This window comes from Mus caroli, unplaced genomic scaffold, assembly GCF_978045245.1.
Source record: "Mus caroli unplaced genomic scaffold, Mus_caroli_1 scaffold_4, whole genome shotgun sequence".
Classification (NCBI taxonomy): domain Eukaryota; kingdom Metazoa; phylum Chordata; class Mammalia; order Rodentia; family Muridae; genus Mus; species Mus caroli.
In genome coordinates this window covers 116,478,222-116,500,681 of record NW_028227259.1, presented here as the reverse complement: position 1 = coordinate 116,500,681, position 22,460 = coordinate 116,478,222, and the positions used below count along the sequence as shown (strand labels likewise).

The following is a 22,460-nucleotide window of genomic DNA, read 5'->3' as shown; positions in this document are numbered from 1 at the left end:
CCAGCTTCTAGGGAGGGGCTCTACCACTGAGCCACACCATCAGAGTGAAAACACAGAGCGAGCAAGAGAGCAAGAGAGAGAGAGAGAGAGAGAGAACACTCCATAATGCAGCTATGCTGGGGTGCCTGCCCTTTGTTTTTCTCCTCAGCAAAGACTTGCATAGCTTCCTGTGATGTGATACAATGTAGCCATCCAGAGGCAGCCTAAGTCACAAGGAGAGCTACACCACAGGGACTCTCCGGTTCAGATTTGGATGTCATGCTGGAGCCTGTGCTCTGCCGATCTCCTAAGGTGTAGACACGGACCCTTGGTACTGAGGGCCCCAAACAGCTGATGCCCTAGACACTTCCAGAATGCCCTTTTCTGGGGTGCCGGGAGGGTCAGCATCTTCTAGGTTTTAGCAAGAGGACAAAGACACTGAGCAAGCTGAACGGGAGTGGTGATGGGGGGATGGAGAGACACAAGATGCGATAACATCTTCTAGCTGTCCCTGGTGATAAGTGCTGTAACGGGAGCCCAGGCTGATGCTGGCACCAGCTTGGCAGCTGGGGAGCGGGGTGGATGCAGTGCCTCCATGGGTCTCTGGCCAGAGCTCTGAGCCATTACCTTGGCATGTTGGGCCTGGCTGTGGGGAGGTGGGACAGAGAGGGACAGCCACTCAGCAGTTCTCAAGCCACCTCCTGCCAGAATTCAAAGACACACAGGAGGAACACAGGGCAGTTCTCTCCTCACAGAGGATGGGGGGTGGGGGTGGGGGTGGGGTGCTACTCTCCTCACGGGAGCCAGCCGTTGAGGACTGGGAGAAGGTGTGTGTACTGGGCAGAAGGCAGATGTGGACTGTGAGTGTCCCAGGGTATGACTCCCCTGAGCTGCACCTCAAGATGGGGTGGGGGGGGGGACCTGTCATCTATCTAGACTGGTTCCTTTGTCTACTACCAGGTCCATCCACTTACGGTGCATCCTCTCTGAGCTGTGGGCCACAGGTCCTCCCCCAGCGACAGCCAGCCACAGCCTTTGAGAAGCCCAACACCGTTGCTCTCCCTGCATCCCACCCACCCAGAAGTGGTGACCTTCCAGCCAAGGACAGGCAGAGCCTCTCATGCTGAGGCTCCCTTAATAGACTGGCACCTCAGCATCCTCACCAGGCCTGCCTCTCCCACGAGCTACCTAGCCCCTCTTCACACTCAGCATCCCGACTGCAGATGCGTAGGTGTAGCAGAAACCTGCATCACCTGTGACATGACTGCACGTTGGCTTGGATGTCCACAGTTCCCCTTTACAGCTCTGGAGGGCAGGAGTCCATCTAGGCCCCTTCACCGCTTCCTGGAACCCAGTGACGACTGGCTTCCCCCTTGTCTCAGAAGCACCAAGGACAGCACTCAGGGCCTGCCTGGACAACACAGGCACTACAGGACTGTTTGCACACATGCCACTTGGAAGTGATGTGACTGGATTGTTTCCCAGGCAGCCCAGGTCGTTTCCCCAGTGGGAATGACGGACAGATGAATCTCTCCTGGGAATGTGGGTCTCACAGTTCAGAGTGGGGCAAGGAATGGCCCCAGAAAGGCTTGGTAACCTCTATCTATCCTCCTGTTGTTCCTGCTGTGGATGGTGTGTGGATTATGAAGCTGAGGATAGAGCTCTCCTGAAGACACTGCCTCCAGCACTGCCTTGGAGGGCCTGGTGCTCACCCAGTACAGTGAGAGTCTGCCACAGGCTGGTCTGTGGGAACATCCCACTTTTAGAGGGTAATTTTGAAGATGTGGGCTTGGGGCTATGCAACCATCCCATAAGGCCAGGCACCTAGGACGCTGGAGCAGGAAGCAGGGGGTGGATGCTCTTTCCCAGAGCCTCTAGGTCAGTCACTGCTTGCAGAGACTGCAGGAGCAGTATCTGTCATGCTCCCACGACAGAGCATGACGAACATCTGCCTGCCTCAGTTCAGGACCTCAATTCCTGTGTTAGCCCTGGGGTCAGATGTGAGGGGCTCTACAGACCTGAGGGGAGTAACTCCCGAGGTTCTTTTTGGTGTAAGTGGCAAACAGCTTACACATAAAGCCATAAAATCATCATCATCACTGTCAATGGCAAGCAGTTCTCTGCTTCAGCTAACAGGAAATCTGTCCATCTGGCTGTGATCAGGAATGGGGAGGGAGGAGTCTTTACATGAATAACCTCCCAACATTACCCATGCACACCCCAGAGAGGCATCCTAGGACCAAGGAATTCCTCCTACCTGAGATCCTGACCCACCATTGAAGGCAAAGAACAGAGCCATGGCCTTCTGTGACAACCTCTTAAAGAGGCTGCACAAGCAGGGGGCACTGAGGCGGGGCAGGAGGCAGTTGGATCTCTGGGGCACTGTGGGTAGAAGCCACTGTGGGAGAGGGGACTTCTAGTGGAGTCCAGGGAAGAACCCTTGAGTGTATCCTTCACCTCAACACACCAGCTTCACCTGCAGCGGCTGGCAGAGCTATCTGGAGCCTGACAGGGACAGGCAGATCCACTCCCAGCAAGGTTCACAGGCTGCTGGCTGAGGCTACAGTTCCTCAGGGGGCCTTCCTATCGGGCTGTGTGTCCACTCTCCCCAAATAACAGGCCAAGGGAGGTCTGTTACTGGTAGCTGAGGCCAGAGCCTGACCTCAGAGCTAAACCTTCAGTCCTTTCCTATTCTGAGGTATGGCCTCAGTAAAAAACCATGGCTGGCAGTGAGCTCACACAGTAGTGCCAGCATCTCTGAACATGTGTCTTCCTGCCTCGCCTCAGAGCTGGGATTACAGTTGTGGAACACCTGGATGGCTAAGCAGATGAGAGCAAGCGCATGACGCAAGCGTGAGGACCCAGGTTCTGATCCCAGCACCACATAAAGAGCTCACCAACCCACATGCACACGCCTGCGACTCTGGCACTCAGCAGCCAGGTTGGTAAGACTGTCTCAAAGGAAAAAGGTGGGGAGTGACAGAACATATATGTCCTCCACAAAAATGTCACACACACACACACACACACACTGGAAATGTCCATGCTACAGAGGGACTGTGTTCCTGATTTACAGAAAAGCTCCTGGGTCTTCTCACCCAATGGTGCTCAGGCCACACCCCATATCGTTACAACTGGCAAAGAACCAGCTAATGGGAGGCACTCAGCTGCCCACAGCGCTAGTTCTTAGAATGCGCTGTTTTGAGTGGAAAACATGGCTGGGTTCAAAGTAGCCCTGCCAAGGTAGATGGGAGAGGGTATAGTCTACAGGCATCTCTGTGTCACACAGGGGCAGGGGGACGCCCGGCCTGGTGGCATTCCTTGAAATAGCTTTTTGGAAGGATCCTCAAACACAGGTAGTTAGTACCACCACGGAACAGGAAAATTCCGTGCCTCTGCTCTCATGAGTCCCAAGTTGCAACATACCCAAGTTGCAACATACCATAAGCTGTCTGCTCACCAAGGTAAGCACCAGGACTTAGCGCCAGTTAGCAGATGGGAGAGTGTGCTGTGCAGAGCAGCCCTTGTCAGAACAAGCTGGAAATTCATCATGAGGTTTCTTGAGAGCTGGCAACAAACTTGGAGTGAGTTTCTTTCCAGAAGAACTGATCAGGGGCGGAGATCAATATGCCCGTGCCTGGCTGGAAGCAGGATCCTCCTGGCAGGGAGATCAACCTCTGACCAACCTCTGGAGGTGGGGAGCGGGGGGAGGGGTCCTTAGGGAGAGGAAGAGACTGGAGGTCACTGTGGCTTATGTCTCTGCAGACAGACACACTGGTGTGTACAGTCAGTCCATGGGGAAAACATACAGCCAGCCCTACAGATCCATGAGTTCTGTACCAATGAGGCCAGGGAATATGGAAAAAGAAATCACATCTTGTCATCATGCACAGCCTCAACAACATATTACAGACACTCCCTGCACAGCAGGCTGGTGGGATTGGTGCTGAGGTGAGTTCAGGGTATAGGTCTGTGTGCACGGGCACACTCCATGTCAAGTGTCCACAGTGACCTTCACTCTGTCGCAGAAATAAATGCTAGCTGATCACTCAGAACTCACTTTGGTCATTTTATTTTTGAGCCTTTGGGAATCTGCTTCATAAACCTGGAACTCGGCACCATAAGGTTACAAAGCACCATGGGTATCTCAAGTAAACGGTCAGCAGAGATTCCTGCCGCTGCATTCCTGAGTCTGCAGCCTGCTCTGCACCGCCCTCAAGGCACTTCCACAGGACAGAACCTGAGCCCACTCAGTTCATGCAGCTGCTACTGAGGAGCAAGGGCCCGCTCAACTGTTAGCATTGGGGACACGGTCCAGAGGGGCCGCTCCACAGCCCCCGTGACACACAGGCTGCACCCAGCTCACAGCAGGTTTACCCCGTGCTTCAGCAGCTTCTGCTTGGCTTTGCCCGCGAGGCTGAAGGCGCAATCCTGAGGGTTCGGGAAGCCAGAGCTGCGGGCAGTGGGTGCCAACTGCTGGAAGTAGGTCTCCTGGGCTGGGCTGCTGCAGGCGTACACAGCTGTGGAGGCGTTCCTGTTGGGGAGGAAACAGGACAACAGTTCAGGGGGCCTGTGGGCCCTGGCTGGCCACCCCAACACCCCTAATGCCTGCCGTGGCTCTGACTATCGATTTGACCTTCAGGCCCAGGGAACAGCTGTCCTGTCTTTTCATCTCTGGGTCTGAGGTGGCTGCAGCCAGGTTCTGAAGACACAGTTACTGAGCAAATGAACCCTGAGGCTCTGTCAACACAACCACTGCAGCAGAGCCAGAGCCCTGCTCCTGCCCTTCACTCCTCTCAGCAGGAGGGACTGTCCCACCCACCAGCCAAGGAGCCTGGGGCTTGTCAGAGAGCAGGAAGCCTGGGCCCACAGGCTGACAGAGGGATGGTGTGCTGCACAGAGGAGGACCTGTGATGGGGATTCAAGAAGGTAGGTGTTGGGTAACCAAGGAAACCCCAGCTGCATCTTGGTAGCAGAGCTCCTGACAGGATGCTGCTCATCTGTACCGTGTCTTTGAAGCCACACTGCTCAGACACTGGGACAGAGGGCACTCACTGTCCCATGCCACACACGCATACACTACCTAAGGGTCTGCATCCCCCATACCAGTATCATTTGCACTGCAGATTAGATCCCCCCACACCCCTGTGCTCTTTCCCTAAAACTTGCAGAATACCCTAAAGGGGAGATTTGGGGAGAAAAGGGGTTATCTTACCCCATGAATATGCCACCAATCCCGTAAAGTTTATAAGAATGCCTTTAAAAATCCACAACATGGGGCCAGAGGGATGCTTGACAACCTCAGCCCCACCCCTGAAGCCCTCATGATAGTAGAAGGGCCCCGACTCCCGCAAGTTGTCCTATGACCTTCATACTGTGGTGCACATGCTAACATATGTACACATACATGTGCACACATCACACACAGACACGTGCACACACATGCAAACATGCACACACAGACATGTATGCACACTCACACACACACACATGCACATCTCACACACGTGCACACATATCACACATACACTTAAAACCCCACAATCAGCATCCACCATGGTGCTCCCCCACTTTCAGGAGAGTCCGCCCCAACTTCTCTTTTCCATGTAAACTTCATCTTAAACTGTGTCTCAGCTGCAGAGACCCAGGAGAGGTCCTCACCTGCTAACATCCACCTGGTCACCTCTGGCCTCTACACTCTTCCTGCCTCAAGCCCACCAAGACTCAATATCCCTAATTCTATTTAATAAGGCTCCTTCCCTCAGCTGTCTCCTCCTGGATGAGGAGGAAAACCCTCCAGGCCTTGGGCTCCAGCAGGACCTGGCTGGCATAGGGGATCTTAGTTCCTGTGAGACATCTGGAAGGTTACTCTCGAAGCTCAAAGGGAAACCGGCCAGTCACACCTGTGTGGCAATGCCAGCCCTCCTGCTGGCAAGCAGGGGGCTCCTGGTTTTATTAGAGTCCACAGGGGTCTGTGTGCTAAGAAGCTATGCCCCCATCACTGTGTTAAGAAGCCACCCAGCACATGCCCTGGGCTCTAACCCACACTGAACCCTCTTGGCTCTAGGAAGCTAGTGAGGGCAGATGTCAACACACAGTTGCTGCCGCCTCCCACACCACAGCCACACCCCCAGCACACCAGATCTCAGAGCAGTGGCTGCAGGTGCAAGTCACGCTTGGGCTGCCAGCTAGAGGGGACAGGCTGTGCTATCAGCAGCAGATGACACCAGGGCAGACAGTTGGTATCAGTGTGGTGGGCGGGCTCTGTGTGCTCCCACCGACTCCAGACCCACAGTTCTCACCCAGCTACTGAGGCCTGTGGGGGAAGGGAGCGTACCACAGAACCATGGAGTCCTGGGGTCAGACCCTGGCCTTCTGCTCTGTGAGACAGTGACCTGGGATGTCACTGTCCCCACGTGTGCTCACATTCCTCACTTCGAAAGGAGTGAAGAGTCCTTTCATGGCCAGTTCCGAGAGCCACAGGCCAACAGAGGGGCAGAGGAAATTCTCCTTCCAGCTGTCTCATGTGCCTGACTTTCTACCAGCTCCAGAAAGCACAGAGAGAAAGAAAAAACACAGCTTGTCTAACCATCCAGTTTCAGAGATAGTCCCCGGACAGTGCCAAACACCTGAAGATGAGGTAGCATAACAACAGGGTAGGAAATGGGACCTGTGTCGTTTGCGTCAGCCACAGGTAATGGAAACCGAGACCCTGGGATGCCGCCACAAAAAAGACGCAGGTGGGCTCTGGGGGTGATGGGCAGTGGAGAAATGTCTGATTCTCAAGTTTCTGCACAGTGAGCTTTGCTTTTGATTAGAACCCTGTAGTGCTGTCTGGCCCACCCTCAGGAAAGGTGTGGCCCTGTGCTCTGTGATGGCAGGACTTAGGGAACTGCTGTTGTCGTAATCTGAGACCCAGGCAGGCACGGAAGGCAGGCCTCCAAAGGGACCAACCACATTTGCCACCAGGCCCAGGAAGCACCCCAGTGAGTGGAATGGTGTGGGGCTGTTGGAAGTGGGGCTCAGAGGCTCACCTGATGGTCATCTCATACAGCATAGGCAGCAGGGCAAAGTCGGAGTGCATGAGGTTGACGGCCTGCAGAAACCGGCGGTCCTGGGGAGCAGCCACTAGGGGCAGGTTGCCTTCAGAGGGAGACAGAGGTGGTGAGTGGAGCCCTGCCTGACTCCTTGTGCTCAGACCTGAGTCTGGGGTCAGTGAGGCTGAAGCTTGAGTGTGGGCCCTAAGTCCAGATGCCTGCCCTTCTGCTGCCTCTGGGAGAAAGCAAGCGCTGCCGGCCCCACTGCAAGCCACACCAGCCCCTCCCTGGGGCCTGCCTTACCAAAGGTTCCCACTCGGGAAACAGCAACAGGAGTGTTTGTCAGGGTGCTCAGGGGCCACTGCCTAGCGGAGCCCAGAGGGCCGTGTGCTGCAGTATTGCCGTGACTGGGGCCAGGTTCTCCCTCCACCCACATGTCCCTTACCTGAGAGCACGCTCTGGATGCGGTCATAATGCAGGAAGTTGTATGTGCTGCTGGTGAGGCTAGCCTCGTCTCTGGGCAGTGTCTCCTTCAGGTGGACTTCTAGCCCGTTCAGCGACGCCAGGCTGCTGTGGTACTGCAGAGGGGCCAGGAGTGGGTCACAGGCCGGCACACTTAGTTGAAAGGTAAGTACCCAGACAAAGCCTGAAAGGCCACCAGACCTAGCAAACACAGCCAGGCGGTGTCTCCTAAAGCACCAAGGTGCACTCATCTGCTGCTTCTCTTTGTTTGAGATGGGACTTCCCTAGGTGGAACTGACTGGCTTGGAACTCACTACGAAGACCAGGCTGGTCTAACTGTGCAAAACCTTCTGCCTCTGCCTCCTGACTGCTTGGATTATAGGTGTGCACCACCCCGCCCCAGCCCCCTCTCTTCATGTGTTATGTGGTGTACATGCAGCTCAGAGGACATCAGACCCCTTGACAGACCCCCTGCTGTTACAGGCAGCTGTGAGCTGTGAGCTGTCCACTGCACTCAGGGCCTGGGAACATCAGCAAGCGCTCTGAACCCCTGAGCCATCTCTCCAACTCCAGGACTGTCTGCTTTAGCAATAATGGTGGCCTGGTGTTCCAGTGTTTCCCAACACCAGCAGTGCCTGGGCGACGTGCACTGTGAGTTGATCTTGGAGACCGAGGAATGCTGGTCCTGTGGCCTGTGCTCAGGACTCTGGGAGGGACATGCACCGCCGAGAAAGGCTGTAGGAATGGGCCCACACACTCTCGGGGCTCTAGCAGTGAAGTAGTGTGTGAACAGAATTCAAAGAGTGAGCCAATGGGTGAACGCAGCCAGTGCCAGGCACTTGAGCCACTGGCTTCCCCCGAGAGTGCACAGCTGAGAAAGCAGGTGCGGGCAGAGCCACCTCTGCTGCTGACGGTCAAGAACTCAGCAATACTGGGTTAGCAGACACAAACAAGACTAGGTTTGAAAGTTGTATAAGTCTGAGGGTAGGGGAGACACTGAGGGTAGGAGGATCCCACCAGGGGCATAGCATCTCTGGGCCTGGCTTTCAGCTCTGCACCCGAGATAGTTCCATGGACCTTCAGTTGCAGGGAACCTGTGGATTTCTGCCGCATTTTTGCCGCATTTGGGACACCCAGGGGAGCTCACCATGCAGCCACACAGCACCTTCTGGACCTCAGGGACCTGATTAACAGCCACCCTTCCTCAAGGTGCTGACAAGGGAGAGAATGCTGGACAGAGAGTAAGCCAACTGCATCCTGTTCTCTCTAACATTCTACCTAGCTTGTAGTCAAGGTAGAGTTGCTTAACCACAGACCAGCACAAGGCCTGACATGTGGAGGAGGCTTCTCGCTGATGACCAGGTGCTGCTGCCATAGGTACGACAGGTGACCTGTGTGTATACAGCTTAGCAACTGCTACGGTCTTTACTGTGACACGTGACTTGTCTACGGGGTGGTCGTGGAAGGCCACAACCTCTCTCACCACTCACACACTGCCTAGTTTTGTCCACACAAGGCTGCAGAGTTTGCAAAGCTGAGAATGTCTGCCTTTGGAGCTGGATGTGCAGCGTGATCTCAGAATGGCCTGAGGATGTAGGCATCTGACTTAAGTCCACACTGCATCTGGGGGGCAGGGGAGCGCTGTTGGCATGTGTGCATGTGTGCATGCAGCCCACATGGTTGAGATAGGAAGCTTTTCCACTGAGTATCTCACCAGGAGCTCCTACCTTGACTTCAAGTGGGCACTGCCTCCAACCCAACCCTGATGCCCCCATGCTTGGCCAAATGCGGCAGAAATCCACAGGTTCCCTGCAACTGAAGGTCCATGGAACTATCTCGGGTGCAGAGCTGAAAGCCAGGCCCAGAGATGCTATGCCCCTGGTGGGATCCTCCTGCACTTCCCCGAGCTTGACAGCACAGCTCCAAGGCTCAATTCTTTTCCCGATCACCCCCTGGGCTGCCTCCTGCAGACCCTGAGAGATCCAAGGGGACTCGGCCTCTTCAAAGGGCTGTGCCACCATCTGCCATCCTGTGGGGCCACTCTGCAGAGACTGTTTGCCTTTCAGAAAGCAGCAGGAAAGCTGCAGAGAGGCCAGGTGAAGTTCTTTACTTAAGACAGGGGCGATAACAAAAGTTCTCCTATAGAGCTGACTTGGGGTCTGTGGTTCAAATCCATCCTCTCAGATAAGCTCACTGCTCAGCTCTTAGCTCCCTACTCTGGAAAGCACTGCTAACTCTTGTCTTCCCTGCATCCCATTTCCTGGCCCTGACCAGCAACAAGCCTCCTGCACAGGCAAGCTAGAGGCTGTGGTCAGAACCACAGACACCTCCTACAGGGGAGGCTGCAGAGGGCTGGACACACTACTCTCCCCTTTCAACCTCTCAGCAAGGACAGATTAGCCTGGGGACAGAGGTGAGGGCTGGGTGGTGAGGGGCAGCGGGAACTCTGGACTTGAGGTCTCCATTTCATAAGGCTGTCTTACTCCTATCACTGGACAGGAATTGTAGGGCCTGCCTCCCAGGACACATCAACCACAGCAAGCCAGCTTAGCAAATGACTATGCAGACTGCCCCTCTCCAAAGCAGCCTGGGCTGGGGCTCTTCGGTGGGGGCAGAGGCAAAGAGAGGGGTATTCTGTCTGTTTTGCTGCATCCAACACTAGGCCTTCAAAGCACCACTCCTGGGGTCCAGTGTGGTGAGATCTGAGGGGAAGGCAAGGCCTGGGGCTGCCCTGTGAGAATCGGCAGCCAGGACCCTCTGCTATGCTAAAGCAGAGGTGGACACAGCCTCGCTATCACAGACACAGGAAATGGGGACACACAGAGAAAGCCTCCGCTCTGGGCTGCGGGCAGGGTCTGAGGAGGAGAAGATGCCAGACGGGTGGGTGGCCTGTCCTGGCTCCAAGGTGACTGGCTCCTCAGTGAAGGGCCACACGGCCTGCATGCTGATGAGACCGCCTCAGAATGATGTGGGTTTAAGAAGAAAAACAAGCCGAGCCCCACAATGCCACTTGCCCTGCAGCAACTGTTCTCCCTGCCAACCGTGGTGAGGCAGTTACCATGGCAACTCTATCGCCAGCTTGGGCCCAGACCCTAGAGCTCAGCTTACTGCTCAGGAAGATGGCTATTCAAAAGGAGCCCTGTAGAGATGTTTTTTGAGAACTCTGGAATTTTGGGTTAAAAACCAAAACAAAACCAAAACACAGAAATATTATAAGAATGTGCCCAGGTGCAGGGTGTGGGTGTGGGGCTGCTTCGGAGGGTCCACAGCAACTGACGGTGACTTGCTTCATGTTGTAGCAGAAGCATACTTTTGTCAGCTGCAGATAGTTTCCGTGACTGTGTGACTTTTGGAATTCTGGCACTTTTCAGGGAGTAGAGAAATGTGAAGGCCCTGAGAGGCAGGGTGGGTGGTGGTTGTTGGTTATTTAGTTAGGAAGATGGGTTGTAGTTTGCTAGTAGCTGTGGTCAAAGAAAGAAATTAGATTCAGGAATCAATATCTCTCTCTTTCTCTCTCTCTCTCCACCCCCCCTCCTTGTTTCTCTCCTATCCAGTGTGAGGCAGTGAAACCAGGGGTAGGGTTGGGGTGGAGGGAAAGGGTGGGAAAAAAAGAACCCACAAAGTAGCAAAGATCAGCTACAGAGCCCTCCAGGGCCAGTTTGGATTTCAAACGTACTCTGGGAAGGAACACCAAGTCGCCATGTGAGGCTGGGTCTGAGGAAGCTCAGCGTTCCTGGGGACCCCGACACCAGGCTGCCATGTGCCTCAGAAGACAAATGCCTGGCTATAGTGCCCATGCTGCCTCAGCAGGAGCAGGGCAGCTTGGCCTTGCCTGCATGGCCTCGCTACCTCAGAATGGGAAGCTGACTGCTGCCTCAGGCCACTGAAAAGGAAACACGGCACCAAGGGAGAGCTGTGTGCAGGTCACTCACACCAGCTCTACCTTCTCCAATGGCTGTGCTCAATCAGAAGATAGGAAGCAGGAAAGGAAAAGCCCAGAGCCTGTCAGCCTCTGCTACAGCAATGTGATGCACATGTGCTACAGTGATGTCATGCATGTGTGGCTACTGCAATGTGACACATGTGTGCTACAGTGATGTCATGCACGTGTGGCTACTGCAATGTGACACATGTGTGCTATAGTGATGTCATGCATGTGTGCTACAGTGATGTCATGCATGTGTGATACAGTGATGTCATGCACGTGCGGCTACTGCAATGTGACATATGTGTGCTACAGTGATGTCATACACGTGTGGCTACTGCAATGTGACACATGTGTGCTACAGTGATGTCATGCATGTGTGCTACAGCGATGTCATGCATGTGTGCTATAGTGATGTCATGCACGTGTGGCTACTGAAATGTGACACATGTGTCCTACTATGATGTGGTACACATGTGCTACAGTGACGACACTCATGTGTGCTACAGTGATGTGACACACGTGCAGCTTACACACCCTACAACACCTCACGGAAGTGGGCACTAGCTGGTCCACGTTCCTAGGGGGAAAGTGAGGGTACAGAGGAGCCAGGGGACACTCACCACCTCCTCGATGGCTGCAGTGTCGCTGAAAAGAGTCTCTTCGGCCAGGAGGGACAGCACCAGTCCGTTCACACTGTGGGTGTAGAGGTTCATGGGCACGAGCCCTGCGTGGTGCCCAGATCGGGATGGCTTGAAGCCAGTTCTGTCTGCAGAGGGGCTGGGGCCCTGAGAGTCAGGTGAGCGGGAACTGCGTGGCAGGGCTGAGTGGCTCTCCTGGGCTCCATTCCCGTAGGGCTCCACAGTGGGCTCTACACCCACAGGATGCTGGGGAGGAAATGCCACAGGCATGCTGCTGGGGAGAGGGTCTGTGCCAGGAACCTGGGTTTGGCCATTGGTGAGGGGCAGGTCTGCTAGCTGTCCTAGCCTTCCACTCTCAGGGAGCCTCTCAAGAGGGGAAGGGTTCAGGCAGCCGCAAATGGCTGTGTCTTCAGGCAGAGTGGGGGCACTGTGGCTGGTGTGGAGAGTCTCCAGGGCAGGCACAGGTGGGAAGGCTTCCTGAGCCTCAGAAACGTGCATTTCAGACAAGTCCAGTTCCTCCCGGGAGAGACACAGCTCCTTCTGCAGCCTGCTGCTGAGGCCGGAGCCCTGGCCACAGGCAGTGGTGCACAGTCCCGTGGGCCCAGCACACTCCTGCTCAAGCCTAGGCAAGCGTTCATCTGCCCCACTGCCACTTGGCCATGCTCCATCATGTGATGTGGGCTCTGGGATGGCGGCTGATGCCCAGGCATCTTCTGCCTGGGTGGGGCTGCTTTGATCCCAGGGAGGGTATGGAACTGAACTTCCCTGGAGTCTGGAAAACAAAAGAGATGTCATGTCAGCAGCATCCTGACATGTGGGACAAAGGCCTCTATGGGGGCTCTGACGCTCTGAAAGGCACAGGCATCGATGACAAGTAAACGTCTGTGCCCAGACAGCTCAAGATGCTGTAAGGTTAGATAGGGAAAGTAAAGAGACAACGGATGGTCCTAGGGCTGGTCACAGTGAGGCCAGGATCGCCGACCAGAGGTGGCCAAGGCCACACAGTAAGTCACCCACACCTCAAGGGTCTCCTGAGAGTCTGGCTCTACACTGGGTCTCACACTACGCTTGCTGTATGCCCTGATGCCAGGACACTGCTGATCAACAAGACAGCGGAGGAGACAAGGGAGGGTGGCACGCTGTGAGAAGTCCCTGGGAACAGCAAACCTACCGAGCTTCATGCTCTACTGGGAACTCGTGGAGGCTGGCAACTTCCTCCTCACTCAGAAAAACAGAGGTGATCTGCACATCCGGGGGCAACGCTGCTCCTGCAGAGAGAAGCAGCATGGGCAACCGGGGGATGAGGCTGGCCCTGGCGTGCACGCCACACCCGAGGCAGGCAGTAGCCCCCAGCCCAGAGCTGCGGTGCAGATGCAGTCCAGTGAGGGGGAGGGAGACATCAGACAATGAATCACAAGAAAAGGTTTCCAGCTTGCTAAGGACTCGGCCAAATGGGGCTTCAGAATGAGGCCAGAGCCCCTTGGGATGCCACTTTATCCTGAAGAGATGGTGGACACCAGCTTTCTTCCTCTCTCTCCATCACTACAGGCCAGACACGGACTAAGCAATGTCACAGGATGGAGTCACAGTGGGACATGCCCAAAGCATGTCCTTAAAACTCAGGGTACTCCAGGGTAGCTGCCCTAGACCCTGCTGTCTGATGTGGAGGAAACCCACACAGGAGCTGGCTGAGTCCTCTCTGGCCCACCCAGCATGAAGGCAGCACACCCCTGCCCACCACAGCACGCACCTGTTTCCTGTGGGGCAGCTCCTGCTCCAGGCAGCCTCTGAAACAAGCAAATACACAGGTTGGCACCAGACGCCATGCTCGCTCTCTTGACAACCATCAAGAATTCATGGTGCCATCTGCTCTCAGGACTCAGCCAAGCGCAGGGAGCTGGAATGACCCTGGCCCGAGAGCCCAGCAGATGGAGCAGGGCCACTTTCTCCTGAGAGGCCAGGAGGAAGCACGGACTGGGTCTGCTCAGACTTCTCAGCAGCAGCTCAGAACTAATAAGTGTCTCCCACAAGAGACCAACGCGAGGATTAGCACTCCAGTCCACCATGGGGGAACCCACTCTAGAGCACAGTCATAGAGTCTGGGAACACAGCCCAGTGGCAAAGCTCAAGTGGCCCTGGGCTCCAGTCCCCGCAACAGCGAATAAACAAACAAACTTATGTTATCTCTCATTCTACAGCTAACAGTCCAGTAATACTTGGGAACTTCCCCTTTAAGTAACTTTGAGAAAATTAGTGAAATTTAATTTCAATTTAAAACAGTATAAGCAACTGCACTCATTGTAAAATCTCTGGCTAAGACTAAAATTCTCTGAGGAAGTCTGCAGCAGCTCATGCAAACCAACCACCCTCAGGCACAGACTAGAAACCAGTAGTTCCCCTGCACAGGTGAAAAAGCGTTCCCACTCCAGGGGCCACGAACCTCTGTCCCAACCACAGATCGGTACGTTGCACTGGACAGCAGCAGCCCACGGCAGCATTAGCACCCAGAGTCCGTAGCATCCTCAGGCAGCCACATCCCACATGTTTTCCCCTTTACCAGTAGGATGGGAGCCCTGTCCTCCCTCAGTGTGGATTCCCAGAGGCTGAGTCACGAGAGACAGACAAGAGTGTCCTTAAAGTTCCAAACTGCCAACCACAACCACGGAGGCAGCCCTGCAGACCCACACCACTCACAGGGAGCCCTTCCGAGCTCTACATGGCGGCTCACTCTCTGGGCAGGAGAGAGGTCAGTGGACCATTTGAAACACAAACCCACAAGCAACACAAGTCTGAGGCTCAGCCTAGGATCCCAGCATCAGGGAGATGATGCAGAGGGATCAGCAATTCAACCCTCTGTGTAGACCAGGCTACCTAGTGGAACCCCCGTCTCCAAAATCCAACAAACAAAATAATGAAGAGTGAAAAAGAGAGAGGGAGGGAGGGAGGGAAAGAGAGACAGGCAGGCAGGCAGGCAAGATGGCAACTGTGGTGAGAACTGTGGCGTCTATGCTGTTGTTATCTGGGGTTTTTCCTCCCTTCCCAAAACAGGGTCTCACTGTCTAGCCCTGGCTGTCCTGGAACTTGCTTTGTAGACCAAACTCACAAAGATCCACCTGCCTCTGCCTTTGGAGTCCTGCTGGGATTGAAGACCTGCTCCACTATGCCACCTGGCTGTGGGCAATTTCATTCTCAACGGTTGTGTGTGCTCTTCATACAAACACACTGACTACACATGAACTCAATGTTTCCCTGGGCCCACCTGCTCTTCCTTCCTCCCTCCCTCCCTCCCTCTCTCTTCCTTTCTCCTTTTTCCAGTTTTTGAAACAGAGTCATGGCAGGAAGCCCGGGGTAGCTGTCTCAGCTTCCCAGGCTGGCATGGGAAGCTACAGTGCCATGGCCAGCAGTCTCCCTGCCTACAGTGCCATGGCCAGCAGTCTCCCTGCCTACAGTGCCATGGCCAGCAGTCTTCCTGCCTGCTTAAGGATATATTCTTTATATGTGCTTACTGCCGTCAAGGCTATGCTGATTGGAGCCGAGTGCACACAGCTCCGCTTGGCTAGAAAGAGCCAGTGCCCAAGCCCACCATAGTGGGCAAGTGCCATACCAACAGATGAAGAGTTGTGACAGAAGCTGTGAACACATGCCCTAGGCCTGTCCGCCACGTGGAGCCTGCCCTGCACGGTAGATGGCAGGTGTCTGCTCAGCCTCCCACCAGGCTGCAGGCCATACTGTACCTGGTCTGCAGGTACAGTCTGATGAAGCAGGACCTTAGCAGTGAGGGAAGGCAGGAGCTGGGAATTCACAATCCTGGGGGTAAGACACAGAGGAGACAAGAAGGCCATAAGAAGACATGTTGGGACCTCTCCGCTCCAGAGATGCCAGTGTCCCTGGATGTGGAGGGCCTTGGGGTGTGGTTGGCAAGGATTTCGTGTGGTGGACTCTCGGTGAGTCTACTGTTCTGCAGACCCCAGTGAGAGTCAAACATTAGCACTCTAACCAGGCGGGGATGAGCTGCCATGTGGCTGCTCTTCACAGAGATGGGAAGCATGTTAAAAAAGCACAACCACACCACCTGTGTGCACTCAGAGCACAGAGACGAGCACCTACCATGTCTGTCAGAGGGAGGGGCTCCTCTGAGCTCTGGGCCAGCCCAGGCTGTGTGGATGGACAGTGAGACTGTCAGAACCGGACAGGAGCAAAGCACCTGCACTGCACGTGAGTCCTGAGGGCTTTGCCCCACAGACAGCAGAGGGAGTCAGCATGGGGATCTGTATAGAAGTGCAGTGTGGAACATCTTGCCAGGGGGTGGCCATGGCAGATGAAAGCCAGGTAGAGGAGCCTCTACTTTCAGCAGTTGATACACAAAGGGGTTTGGACATGCTTTTAATCTCAGCACTCGGGAGGCAGTCTATCTCCCTGACTTCTAAGCCACCTTGGACTAAATAATTTCAAGGCAGATGTACTGGCTGGTTTCGTGTGTCAACCTGACACTAGCTGGAGTTATCACAGAGAAAAGAGCTTCAGGTGAGGAAATGCCTCCATGATAGTGGATATTTTAAAAGGACTGAACTTTTAATATGTAAAGACTGTGGGACTTCTAAATGTTATTTAGATCTTGGGAATGAATAAGAAAGTAAGGGTTGAGGCTTACTAGTGATGTGTTTGTGTGCCAAGTTAACAAGTAGTCAATTGTACTGTCCGGTTTTGTGTGTCAAACTTGACACAAGCTGGAGTTATAACAGAGAAGCTGGAGTTATCACAGAGAAAGGAGCTTCAGGTGAGGAAATGCCTCCATGAAATCCAGTTGTAAGGCATTTTCTCAATTAGTGATCAAGGGGTGGGGGGGCATTGTGTGTGATGCCATCTCTGGGCTGGTAGTCTTGGGTTCTATAAGAGAGCAAGCTGAGTAAGCCAGGGGAAGCAAGCCAGTAAAGAACATCCCTCTGTGGTCTCTGCATCAGCTCCTGCTTCCTGACCTGATTGAGTTCCAGTCCTGACTTCCTTTGGTGATGAACAGCAATGTGGAAGTGTAAGCTGAATAAACCCTTTCCTCCCCAACTTGCTTCTTGGTCGTGATGTTTGTGCAGGAATAGAAACCCAGAATAAGACAGGGAGCAAGCATGGAGTTCTGTCTACATGCCCGTTTTCCTTCTATAAGACAGCCACCTCCAGGAAGCAACTGCTAAAGTAGAGTTGTAAATAGACCCAAGTCCTCAACTTAGCTGCTGAGCAGGGATTGGAAAAATACTCATGTGATTCCAAAGAAAACTCAGCTGGTCCTGGTGTGTGTGTGTGTGTAGCAGCCATGGCTATATGGTGAGAAACTGTCTCAAAATAGTGTAAGTGTGTATATGTGTGTGTGTGTGTGTACAAGCATGCACGCACAGGCAAGTGCTATGGCATGTGTGGAGGTCAGAGGACGACTTGGGGGAATCAGTTTTCTCCTTCTGCCATGTGGGTCTCAGAATGGAACTTAGGTCACCCACCAGTCTTGGTAGCAAGCACCTTTACTCACTGAGCCACCTTGTCTGCCCACAAAGTCTCTTTGATGCCATGCCATGTCGAAGTGACATACAAATTCATACCAAGGATAATGGGGGGAGAGGAAATGGATGATGCTTATGGGGGTCTGTGCTCGGCTCTCCACACCCGCCCACGCCTTTCATTCTCCAACGAGGGTCTCCACGTCCTAGGAGGGACTAGGCCCAAGATACTTGTCCAGGATGGCAGAGCAGAAAGGAAGCGAACCCAGGGCTTGACCAGTTCTAGCCCCACCTCTGGAGAGCACTGGCCGAGGTCCGACCTGCCTTGGCAGTGAGTACGGATGCTCCATGAGGAGAGGCTGTCAGGACCTGGGGCTGTGTGGAAGGAGGGCTGGAAGGGGAGCTCACGCAGCACTTAGCACAGCCTCTACTGGCTGTGGCTCCCAACAGGCTCTGCACTGCAGTCTACCCACTGACACTCTACCATGACACCCAGACTGAACAGCCCTCAAGTGCATCCAGTTGATGCACACCCTGGGACAGCCTACATGACCTGGTCTTTGAACTGCAGACACTGACATGGAACTAGAAGGAGGAGGGAGGAGGGAGCTCAGCAGGCATGGGGGGGAGGGGGAGCACTACTCACAGTCCTTTATAGAGGATGCAGCCAGCTAACACATGAGGTGAGCGTTGGCAGGTCTGTAAGATGAGAGCCGCCTTCAGCAGCAGCAGGGGCTCCACCTGGGGAAGACAAGACACGTGAGCATGTTTACAAGTGCTTGGGGCAGCTGTGAAGCAGGCTTCAGAGCCACGGAGGGGATTACAGCCGAAGGCAGCCCGTGGTTCTTGTAAGGAATTAACTGCTCAGCCAGGAAGATCACGTGAGCCTGTCCAGGACTGCCCAGACACAGCAGCTTCCCACCTGGCCGCTAGCACCAATGAGAACCAGGTGGCCAGGAAAATGTAAGAGAGGCAGACATACTCAGAGTGATGTCACTCCCACCGTTGTCCCCACCCCATGCCCAGCACCCTGAGCTCTGGGGATGTTGAGTCCCAGCCACTTTCTTCAGCGTCGAGAGAAAAGGTCAGAGTTGAGACACAGGCCAGCCACACAGCAGACAGCGCTCACTGGGTCAGTGCGAGTGGGAGATGGATTGGTTCAGAAACAGAGCTTCCCGCCTCTCTCAGATGCAAAGGAGTTCAAAAGGGAGCCAGGCACATTGCTGGAGTCACTAAAGCTCATGCAGTTTGTGTGGAGAGAGCAGGAGCCCTCAGGCTTTTGGAGCCAACCCTTCAGAGGTAATGATGACACCTTACACTCTGAGAGTTTGCTTGGTCCCTGTCAGTGCAGCCTCACTGGCCTTCAGTGGTCCAGGAGGGCCCTGACTCATCAGGAGACAGCAAGGCTCTGGGAGGCAGCCCGCCTCACCCACAGCAGCATGGAGACTGCTTAGCTGCTGGAAAGCATACACCCTCTCACTCCCCTAGCTGACACAGGTGACACAGGTGTTCTGAAGCTCCCCACACCCATGTCGCCCACACCCACACCCACAGCCCACAGCCCACAGCCCACAGCCCCAGGCTGGCAGTGAGCAGGAGCGCCTGCAGCCTTACTTTGGTGCGGTCCAGGTTCCACAGGGCATTGAAGATCCTGTGCGATTCGCTGGTGCTCCTGAGGACTTGTGTGATGGAGGTATCCCACTGCAAGCTCAGCTCCTCCTGAGGATGGCTCTGAGAGAAAGACAGAGGAAGTTGGCGCCTGAGATCAGGACACAGGCTCTAGATTATGGTGGCATTTCTGCAGGGGGCTTCCTGGGTCTGTCTCATCCCGTCCCTGTCTGACCAGCCCTGTTACAGAAGCACAGAATATACTGCTGAAAGGTGAACCAACCCAGGGAGGAGGGGAGAGCAGACAAACGGGCACACATGTATCCCTAAGGGGCTCTAGGTGTGTCAGGTGACATGGAACCATGGAACACACAGAGACAGGCCCAAGGAAGGCCCGGTCTAGCAGTGCTGATCTTGAAGGGCCCAATGCCCCTGGCCCTCTGCACTCTTACCTTGTAGGCCAGGGAGACAGGGCCCATGTAGAAATGAAAAAATCCAATGAGCTGATCCAGAAACTGCCTGCAGCTGGCATCAGAGATCTCCATACCACACCCCAGAGCCTGCAGAGGGAGACCAGACAGTTCTTGTGGCTTTTCTCTGAGGCCAGAATCAGCATCCAGGTTCTCTTTGGCACCTGCCACAGACCCATGAGGTCACTTCCTAGCTGGGCATGATAGCCTAAGCTCACAGTCCTAGCAGCTGGGAGACTGAGATATGATGATCAGCCTGAGCTACAGAGTGAATTCTAGGTCAGTCTAAGCTACAGTGAGATCTTCTAGAGAGTTCCTCAGTAGGGGACTGAAGCATGGCTTCTCGGTGGAGTGTTTACCTAATGTGTGAGGTCTTTGTTGGCAAACAAAAAGCAATCACATTGTGTGAACCAGAGAGGACGAGTCCCTAGGTCAGTGGACTTGGTCTCAAGGTAGAAATAGGGAAAGACCTTCAGAAATCTACAATGAAAGGGAACTGAACAGGAACCCAGAGAGGTAGCAAACACACTGAGCTGCATAGGTCACGGGTGAGGATCAGGGTAAGAGAAGCCACTTCCAACAGGTGAGCAGACAAAATCCAGCAAGTCCTGCCTCCAAAACAAAGCCCACAGCCCTCACAAGGGAGAGAGGGATTCCTTAGGACAAGTCAGTGGCAGAGGGAAATCCTACCTTCTACAGCAATTAGAACCCTGCATCTCAGAGGGCAGCTCCTTAAGAGCCAGGGCGTTTACAGGGGGATGAAGCAGCAGACAAGCTAAGGGGGTGAAAAACTCCATCCTTCAGAGAAGATACTTAGGCTCAGGAAGGAATCAATACAGTTTCAGGAAGTCCCTGAAGCTGAACAGATTCACTGGCCCTTCTCTCCCCAAGAGAATATAAGTGGTAAGGACTGCTAAGAATCACTCTTGAGCAGCCCAGCTGCCTGGAAGAGGCTTGTATCAACTGAGGCACCAGGAAAGGACTCTCTTCAATCTGCTGAGCTGCCTGCAGGCTGTGCAGTGTGCCAGGTTCCTGACTTTGTGAGCTACTACCCATGCTGGCTGGGATTTAGTAAGGTAGCCATCTTTGAGTTATTCTGCTTCTGTTAGAACACCATCCTGTCAAGAGCCATCAAGGAGAAGCTAAAAACTAACAGGTGATCATCCTAAGATGGTTCCACCATGGACTATAAAGTTAATGACGAAATTGCTTCTCTAGGCAAAGCTGAGATTACATTTTAGGAAAGATTCCTGCTATTAATATGCTTTTCCAGGGGCTGGAGAGATGGCTCAGGGGTTAAGAGCACTGACTGATCTTCCAGAGGTCCTGAGTTCAAATCCCAGCCAACCACATGATGCCACACAACCATCTTTAATGAGATCTGATGCCCTCTTCTGGTGTGTCTGAAGACAGCTATAGTGTACTTATAATAATATTTTAAGCTGGGTGGTGGTGGCACATGCCTTTAATCCCAGCACTTGGGAGGCAGAGGCAGGCGGATTTCTGAGTTTGAGGCCAGCCTGGTCTACAAAGTGAGTTCCAGGACAGGAACTACACAGGGCTACACAGAGAAACCCTGTCTCTAAAAACAAAACAAAACAAAACACCCACCAAAACTAAATATGCTTTTCCTGTTATTATTAAATATATATTACAATCACTAGGCATTAGCCTACCCTTTTGAGCAGATCTCTGCAGAACAATGAAGATGTACTGTCTTGTTGTGATGCTATGTAGACAAATGATGCTTTCTTAATTATGAATCCCTAAAATTATATTAATCATTAAATTCTTTTATAATAGGATGACTATTAAGTCCTTTCTGGTGTCAAAACTGCAATGAGAACTCTGCCAGTTTTTAGTGTCATGAATTACTTCTGAGAAAGCAAGCAGGTATCTACAACTTAGAGCACATTCCAAGAGGTTGTAAAACCATTACCCAAAGGTCATAAAAAGAGAACTAAGGATTTACTATAGGTGCTCAGGACAGAAGATAAAGTATTGACTTAGTTTATCTATACAAAACTTCAATGACAACTTAGTTAGGTTGTTAACTCTCTATGATTCTTAGAGCTAGTGACAGATGACAGATGTTTAGCCAGATAACTATCTTTTTTTTTTTTTTTTTTTTTTTTTTTTTTGAGACAGGGTTTCTCTGTATAGCCTTGGCTGTCCTGGAACTCACTCTGTAGACCAGGCTGGCCTTGAACTCAGAAATCCGCCTGCCTCTGCCTCCCAAGCACTGGGATTAAAGGTATGTGCCACCACTGCCTGGCCAGATAATTACTCTTTAATGGATATGGATGTAATGTAAACATTATCTGTTGTAAACTTCTTATTCAACTTATGATTTGAATTTATATGTAAACGTATGAACTTTTAACCATGTGATCAGGTATTCTGAAAGAACTTTTTAAGCAGAACTGAAGAATTTTTTAGAGAGAACCTTTTAGAAGAACTTTCTTAGAAAACTTTTTAGAGAGAACTTAGGATAAAAATTGAAAAACATTTTCAAAGCATCCCTCTTTTCTCCCCAAGACTTGAACAAGTAGGCTGGGTTGGAAGTTGGAGCCAAGCAGCTCCTGAACAAAGGCGACTTTACTTAATCCCCTGCTGTTTTATGATGAGGTGCTGAACACCCTGCTTGAGTTCCTGCCCTAACTTCCTTCAGTGATGAACTGTGGTGTGGAAGTGTAACCCGAATTAACCCTTCCCTCCCCAAGCTGCTTCTGGTCATAGTGTTCATCACAGCAATAGAAACCCTGGCTAGTATAACAACTATTCCCACCTCCCCAGGAATACAGCATCGACTATCTGACACGGAGACAACATCAACTATCTGACATGGAGACAAC

At 53.2% G+C, this 22,460-nt stretch overlaps 1 protein-coding gene across 8 annotated transcripts in view; it reads right to left on the bottom strand.

Moving 5' to 3' along the window:
• Window positions 1-4,035: 4,035 nt before the first annotated feature.
• The window catches only part of Hps4 (HPS4 biogenesis of lysosomal organelles complex 3 subunit 2), a 36,907-nt gene continuing 18,482 nt past the window's right edge, over window positions 4,036-22,460 (bottom strand). For all 8 annotated transcript variants that reach the window (XM_085837029.1, XM_085837028.1, XM_029477208.2 and 5 more), the window contains 10 exons: window positions 19,588-19,695; window positions 19,142-19,258; window positions 18,174-18,268; window positions 15,779-15,851; window positions 13,795-13,831; window positions 13,216-13,312; window positions 12,027-12,816; window positions 7,462-7,594; window positions 7,014-7,122; window positions 4,036-4,513 (listed from right to left, as the gene is read on the bottom strand). In XM_085837029.1, the coding sequence (XP_085693155.1) occupies window positions 4,342-4,513; window positions 7,014-7,122; window positions 7,462-7,594; window positions 12,027-12,816; window positions 13,216-13,312; window positions 13,795-13,831; window positions 15,779-15,851; window positions 18,174-18,268; window positions 19,142-19,258; window positions 19,588-19,695 (1,731 nt within the window). In that variant the 3' untranslated portion in view covers window positions 4,036-4,341. The remainder of the gene's footprint in view (window positions 4,514-7,013; window positions 7,123-7,461; window positions 7,595-12,026; window positions 12,817-13,215; window positions 13,313-13,794; window positions 13,832-15,778; window positions 15,852-18,173; window positions 18,269-19,141; window positions 19,259-19,587; window positions 19,696-22,460) is intronic.